This window comes from Notamacropus eugenii, chromosome 2, assembly GCF_028372415.1.
Source record: "Notamacropus eugenii isolate mMacEug1 chromosome 2, mMacEug1.pri_v2, whole genome shotgun sequence".
In the NCBI taxonomy this organism is placed as follows: Eukaryota; Metazoa; Chordata; class Mammalia; order Diprotodontia; family Macropodidae; genus Notamacropus; species Notamacropus eugenii.
The window spans coordinates 513,653,482-513,660,226 of NC_092873.1; the positions used below are offsets into that span (position 1 = coordinate 513,653,482).

Sequence of the window (6,745 nt, forward strand, 5' to 3'; positions counted from 1 at the left end):
GCCTACTCAGTGCTCGTGGCGTAACGATGGCGGAAAGGCTTCTCTGGGTCCAAGATGGACGCCCCAGGGCTGCTCTGGGCAGGGCCTGGGGGCCGTCTGGTGCCACGCCTCTGTCCCACACAGCAGGGAGGGGCAAGCCTAGCGAGGGCCGGGGCGGTTCGAGGCCTGCACCCGCGCTCCTCTGCACCGGGCCCAGCCGCCGTGCCCCCTGGGGTGCGCGCCTCACGGGCCCTTCCAGAGCTCCCAGGCGGAAGAGGTTTCCTAACTTGGGCCGAGGGTGGGGGAGGGGGATGCGCGGCCCAGACTGGCAGAGGGAGGAGGGCTCCACCCCTCCCCTCCCCTCCCCCACCCGGACGTCCCCCATGCCGCAGCCAGCTCCCGCAGCCTGGAGGTGAGCGCGATGCACTCCTCCGGCCCGGACGCGGCGGAGGCGGAGCGCGCCGGGCCTCAGTTTCCCCCGCTGACCGAGCAGGAGGCCGGAGCCTGCGCGTGCCCGGGCTGCCCGGCCCCGAGGAGCACGCAGGCGGCGCGGGGCTCCCCTGCGCGGGCTCCCGGGGTGCAGGGGCCGCTGCACCCGAAGAAGGGGCTGCTGTGCAAGTGGTCTGCGGAGGCGCCGCCTTGCTACAAGTGTAGCCACTCGGGGCACGCGGGGCCCCCGCCCCAGTCCCAGGAGCCTCCGACGGCACCGCCTCCTTCCACGCCGCCGCCGCCGCCGTCTGCGCCCGCCAGCCCGGGCGACGGGGCCATGAAGACGGAGCCCCCCAAGGAGGCGGCCGACAAGATGCTGCGCACCCCGAAGTGCTCGCGCTGCCGCAACCACGGCTTCCTGGTGCCCGTCAAGGGCCACGTGGGCAAGTGCCGCTGGAAGCAGTGCAGCTGCGAGAAGTGCTACCTGATCACGGAGCGCCAGAAGATCATGGCGGCGCAGAAGGTGCTCAAGAGGCAGCTGCACGACGGCGACGAGCCCGACGAGCCGCCCGCCGAGCCGCTCGGGGGCCCGGGGCCCGCGCCCTGCGCCCGTCCGCTGCCCATGCCGCTGCCCATGCCCGGGCCCGGGCCCGGGGACGCCGGCCCCGACGGCCGCGCAGGCCCCTACGGGAGCGCCCGGCCGGGGCCCTCGGGGCTCTTCGAGCGGGGCCCCGGGGGCAACGGCGGGGGCGGCCCCGGGGTCGAGGTGGCCGCGGGGGGCAGCGCCCGGGGCTTCGACGGCTGCTTCAAGCCCGGGCCCCGGCGGGCGCTGCCGCTGCCCATGCCCATGCCCCTGCCGGCCCCGCCGCCGCCCCCCCCGCCGCCGCCGCCGCCGCTCAGCGCCTCCACCTCGGCCTCTGCCAGCCCTCCCTACGGCGACTTCGGTAAGGACCCCCGACGGGAGCGCGGGACCCTGGGGACGGAGGGCAGGGGAGGCCGGGGCTGGAGCGAGGCCTAGTGACCGCGAGGGACGCCCCGTGCGGGCCGCTTCTGCGCCTTAGGGAGGGGGCCGGCGGTGACTCGGGAGCGGCCCGGGCCCCCCTCGCTCCATCCCCCCAGAAAACGCTCCTTTCCCCGCCTTGCGGCCGGCCGCTTCAAACTCTGGGCCTCAGTTTCCCCATTTCTAAAAAGAGGATTGGGTTAGAAAGATGGCTGTCTGCCGTCTGCCCTCCCCTCCCCCGAACCGGACGGCAGGGACCGAGGCGTCCCCTGGGGAGCAGTGCGGGGCCGGGGGGGGGGCGCCCGACCGAGCCTGCCCTTGATGAAGCTGGGGGAACCGAGGTGGGGGGGGCGGAAAAGCGGCTTTGTGGACCCAAGCGTGGGGGGGCGGCAGGTTTATTTAGTGCGAGTGTCTCGGTGCAGTTCCGGGCTTTGGAAACGTGGTATTGGGGGGGGAGGTTCCGGACCGTAGCGGCCCCCCCTGGTTTTACAGGCTGGGAAACAGGCCTGAGGTCACTCTGTAGTAGGTAGGCTGCTTCCCCTCCCTCCCTTCTCCCTCTCCTCTCCCCTCCCCCTCCTTTTGTCCTCCTCTCCCCCTCCCCCTCCTCTTCTCCTCCTGCTCTCCCCCTCCTCTCCCCCTCCCCCTCCTTTTGTCCTCCTCTCCCCCTCCCCCTCCTTTTGTCCTCCTGCTCTCCCCCTCCCCCTCCTCTCCCCCCCCCTCCCTTTGTCCTCCTCTCCCCCTCCCCCGCCTCTTCTCCTCCTGCTCTCCCCTCCCCCTCCTTTTCTCCTCCTCGCCCCTTCCTTTTCTCCTCCTGCTCTCCCCTCCCCCTCCTTTTCTCCTCCTCGCCCCTTCCTTTTCTCCTCCTGCTCTCCCCTCCCCCTCCTTTTCTCCTCCTGCTCTCCCCTCCCCTTCCTTTTCTCCTCCTGCTCTCCCCCTCCCCCTCCTCTTCCCCTCCCCCTCCTTTTGTCCTCCTTTCCCCCTCCCCCTCCTCTTCTCCTCCTGCTCTCCCCTCCCCCTCCTCTTCTCTCCCCTCTCCCTCCTTTTCTCCTCCTGCTCTCCCCTCCCCCTCCTTTTCTCCTCCTGCTCTCCCCCTCCCCCTCCTCTCTCCCCTCCCCCTCCCTCCCGGGCTCTGTCTACTACGCTCAACTTGATACAATTCCCACGCAGTAGTGGGGGAGGGGGGCTTTTCTTCAGTGCCTTAAGTCGTACCAGACCTTTGATACGCACGAAGCCCTTTCCACTACGACCTCGTGCTCTAGGTAACACGGGTATCCATTCGCCAGGCTAAATACCATCCAGAGTGTCTGTGATGCCATCAGTTTATTAAGTTCATACATGGGAATTTCAACCCCTAATGTTCTGGAAAAGCTAGGACTTGGAACCAGAAGGCCTGGGTTCAAATCCCATCCCAGCTACCCTGGGCCAGGCTTTGATGGGACTCTTGTTTCCTTGACTGTAAAATGGGGGCTGATGTGATGGGTGCTTTGGCCTCAAAGATCTAGTGGGAGGAAAATGCTTTGTAAACGAACTTTGGGCTCTGTGTCAAGTGAATTTCCCCTAGGAACACTGTCCTTGGATAGTTAGTACCCGTGTCTTAGAGCTTCACTACATTTGTAGGTAACTAGGGTTTTTTGTCTTTCCCCTTGTTCTTGTCTTTATCCAGGGCACCCTTCCAACATTGCCCCAGAGTGCGTGATGGGACCTGAATATCTGGAGAGAGAGCAGTCTAAAGTGTATCCTGGTTATGCCAACATGTACCACTACCGCCCATTCCCACTGGGCAGCTACCGGGGTTCTGCTTCTGCCCCAGGGATACCCCTCCAGAGGGGCTTCCGCCATGTCTCCAGCAACCACGGAGCAGGGACCTCTTCTTCTTTGCTGGTGAGTAGAGGATCGGGCATTCTCTGGTTTCCCCCGATTTGACTTTAGGGAAAATGACTCCCTTGCGGAGGGACTGGGACAACCGAGGCTGACCTTGGAAGTAGTGAGTTCTCTTTCCAAGCCAAAGTTGATTTGATTGACTCCCTCCTACCTCCCCAAATGACTCAGTTTTATAGGAAGGAGCAGAGGCTCGAAAAAGGGTAAGTGTGATACAATGAAATGAACCCTTGCTGTGGAGTTGAGTTGGATTCAAATCTCACCTCTAATATTTCCTAGGTGTGTGAGATGGGACAAGTCCCTTAACTCTCTGGGCCTCAGTTTCCTCATCTGTAAAGTGAGGGAATCAGACTGGGTGGCCTCTGAGGTCCCTTCTGAATGTCACTGTAGGATCCTAGGACCCTCGGTTTTCTCTGCTATGACTTGATTAGCTCTTCCACAGAATCCACCCACAACCACACAGTGCTCTCCATGCTGCAGCATGGTGACCCCCCCCCCCGAAAATCCTTCCCTCCCCTTAGGTGGCTTCTGGCCCTCTGAGGGGTATCTTGAGGGTCTTAGCACAAAGAAGGCAGCTGGGCCAAGTCAGGGACAGCTCTATCTGCAGCCCTCGGCTCTGGGAGCAGGGGGTCTGATCGACAGGTTTGCTAGACCAGCTCTTTGTTAAGCCTGCTACTTCCATTCAGTGATCTGCGCTGCATTATTCAGAGAGCCTCAAGCCTCCTGCCACAGTGCAGTCAGTCCCGGGGACAGACTGGGCGACACCTGCAGGTTCTTCATGGCTTGGGACAGAATCACTTTATAAGTTGCTTGTCCAAGCCCAGAGGAAGGTGTGTGATGGGCTGTTTGAAGGTTGAGGACCTGGGCCCTTGCTTGGTTGTTCTGGTCCAAGATCCTTCCACCTTTATACAGCTCTGGCAACCTGCTGCCCCTCCAAAGTGTGCCCCACCCCCTACCCTTTTAAAAGAGAGGAGAGAAAAGAGACATAGTTGTTTTAGAGGTAGATACACCCCCCCCCCCCCAGTGTGACCCAGTGGCTCAGTGATGGGGGAGGGACAAGTGTCTGTGGTATGGACTGCAGCTCTGAGTTCGGGCTTTCCCTCTCCCCACCTTGGTGAGGACTCACAGCTCTGGTCTCTTTTTCAAAGATGCAGGATTCTAGTGGAGACTTCAGACAAGGCTACTACCCACCGCTGCCGCAGTTCATCCCTCCGGGCTTTCTACCAGGGATCCACTATATCCCTCCTCCCCTCCCACTAAACGTTCTGGCTGACACCAAAGAATCGACTGGTGAGTGGGGTCCAACTTGGGTGGGCTGCCACTGAGGGGATGGGGAGGAGGATCCAGAGGCCTGTGCCTGACAGGAGCTCAGGGAAAGGGAAGCCGAGTCACCTAGCATTGATGAAGTGCCTACTGTATGTTGACTGGTCCTGCCCCGAAACTGACCAAAGGATTTGTAAAAGAGAGAGACAGATCCCTGTTGACAGACCCACTGGCTTCCTGTCAACTCTGATTTCAGAATTTTGTGTACTAGAAAAGGTCAAGCTAATTCAAGCAGACAAGTTACCCATTTATCCAAATCCCTTGTCATTTGTCAGAAAGAATCCCCAGACTCTGGAGCTCCATTGAGGCAGGGCCCCGCCCCAGAGAGGCAGAGGATTAGTGGATAGAACTCTGGCTGGGAGGCGAGAACTGAGTTCTGATCCTGCTTCGGACTAGCCTGGTGCATCGGGACAAATCGTGGGATGAATGCTATCATGTTATTTTTTCAAACCAAAACCAAAAATGAAACCCATTCCTTGTTCTGTTTCTCTTTCAGCCACCCTGACTGATGTCTCGGACTCGGGGGTGATGTGTGAGCACAGCCAGCCGTCTCCCCAGGATCCGGCCAACTGAGTGCCCAGACGGGTCCTCAGGGCACTCCCTCTATACAGGGAGTGTTGGCCCTGCCACCTGGCTGCACCACCAGGGGGCAAAGGAACAGGTGCCACCAAAGGTTGCTGACAGTCACTAGTTAAATGTTATGTTAGAAGTCTCATTGACTCCAGATGATTAACCTGGGAAAAATGGGGTCCAGGGATGGCCATGCTGGGGATAGAGAAGACAGAGGAGAGGTGTGTTCCCATTGGGGGAGGGGAAGGTGGGACTTCACTGGGCCAAGAATGAATTTAGTGTTTCCCCAGCAGAAGAGAGAAGGGGTCGGCCGGCCCCTAAGCTTCCCCAGAGATTAATTTACCTCTTTACTTGGCCCGTCTTACCCTCTTGGCGTTTTGGAAGGGACCAGCTGTGGGCAAGTCCCCAGCTCCCAGGAATGGAGACTGCTCTTGCCCCTTAAATTCCCTCATCACAGACCAAAGGCAAGAGTTAGGGGCAAGGGGGGAGATGCAGCCTCATTTGTTGAAATCATCTAAGTGAGGGAAGGTCCCAACTCCCTTTCCATTCCGCCCCTACCCAGGACAACAGGGGGCCCCTCCACTTTGCAGCCCCTGTTTGGTTACCAGGCTGAAGTCATCGGGGAACCAATTGAGTCAGAGACAGATGTTTCTTGTTTGAAGTGCACTGTAGGCACCATTTCTTTGGTTGAGAAATTTTCTTTTGTTCTATGCTGAGCTGTTTGCTGCTCTTACAGTAATCGTTAGGTGAGGAAGTTTGTTCTAGGGCACTGGTTTTGACCTCAACAAACAAAATGAAGCTGTGTACAAGCTTGTAACCTCCGCCACCCCCTGCTGTGGGGGGACGATTTACTGTTCCAATAAAAATTAAATAAATAAACCAGCCTGATGCCTTTATTTGTCCTGGGTAGAAGGCTTGTTCTCTCTCTGGCAAACAGGTGAAGCTGAAAGAAAGGCGAAGCAGGTCTGTTTTCAAGAAAGCCGACAGTCTGATGAGGGAGATGGCAACGAAAGGTTAATTGGAGATTGTTAGAATTGGGAGAGGTTGGGAAAGGCTTCCTGTAGAAGGTGGGATTCTAGCCAGAATTTGAAGGACAAAATAGGAGGGGGAGCATCCAGGCCTGCGGGGCGGGGATAGGCCCAGAATGGACAGATGGAGTGTCTCATGCTAGGAACAGCCAGGAGGCTGGTGTTGCTGGATCAAAGCATGGTGTGTAAGGTATAAGAAGATGGCACAGTGGAGAGGGGGAGGTGGGCTATGAAAGGTTTTGAATGCTGAACAGGATTCTGACTGGGTCTTAAAGGAGGTGGGCCTCTGCCATTTTTGACCCTGTGAAGGAAGGTTTCCTAGCACAGGACTGAGGAGGGTCTGACAGGTGGTGGCCAGGAGGGTGGAAGAGGAGAATGATCAGTCAGCAACGATTTTATTTAGCACTCGCAGAAGGTCATTAATAAATGCCTGTCAAGTTGATTGTATGTGAGAATTATTTAGGAAGAAGATGGACGGGTCTTGGCTACCAATTATCTAATGGTGGGATTTGGTGGGGTGAGAAGGAAGGATCTGGGA

At 58.9% G+C, this 6,745-nt stretch overlaps 1 protein-coding gene across 1 annotated transcript; it reads left to right on the plus strand.

The window, feature by feature from the left end:
- The first annotated feature begins 291 nt into the window (after positions 1 to 291).
- Positions 292 to 6,058, plus strand: DMRTB1 (DMRT like family B with proline rich C-terminal 1). The gene is made up of 4 exons (XM_072638203.1): positions 292 to 1,352; positions 3,072 to 3,289; positions 4,435 to 4,576; positions 5,106 to 6,058. The coding sequence occupies exons 1-4, from the start codon at positions 401 to 403 to the stop codon at positions 5,180 to 5,182; spliced, it is 1,389 nt and encodes a 462-aa protein (XP_072494304.1). The 5' UTR covers positions 292 to 400; the 3' UTR covers positions 5,183 to 6,058.
- Positions 6,059 to 6,745: the final 687 nt, after the last annotated feature.

Coding starts and splice junctions, on each gene's coding strand:
- DMRTB1 (XM_072638203.1), top strand. CDS start 401: ATGCACTCCTCCGGCCCGGACGCGGCGGAGGCGGAGCGCGCCGGGCCT. Junction 1,353..3,071: donor CCCTCCCTACGGCGACTTCG/GTAAGGACCCCC, acceptor GTCTTTATCCAG/GGCACCCTTCCAACATTGCC. Junction 3,290..4,434: donor GGACCTCTTCTTCTTTGCTG/GTGAGTAGAGGA, acceptor TCTTTTTCAAAG/ATGCAGGATTCTAGTGGAGA.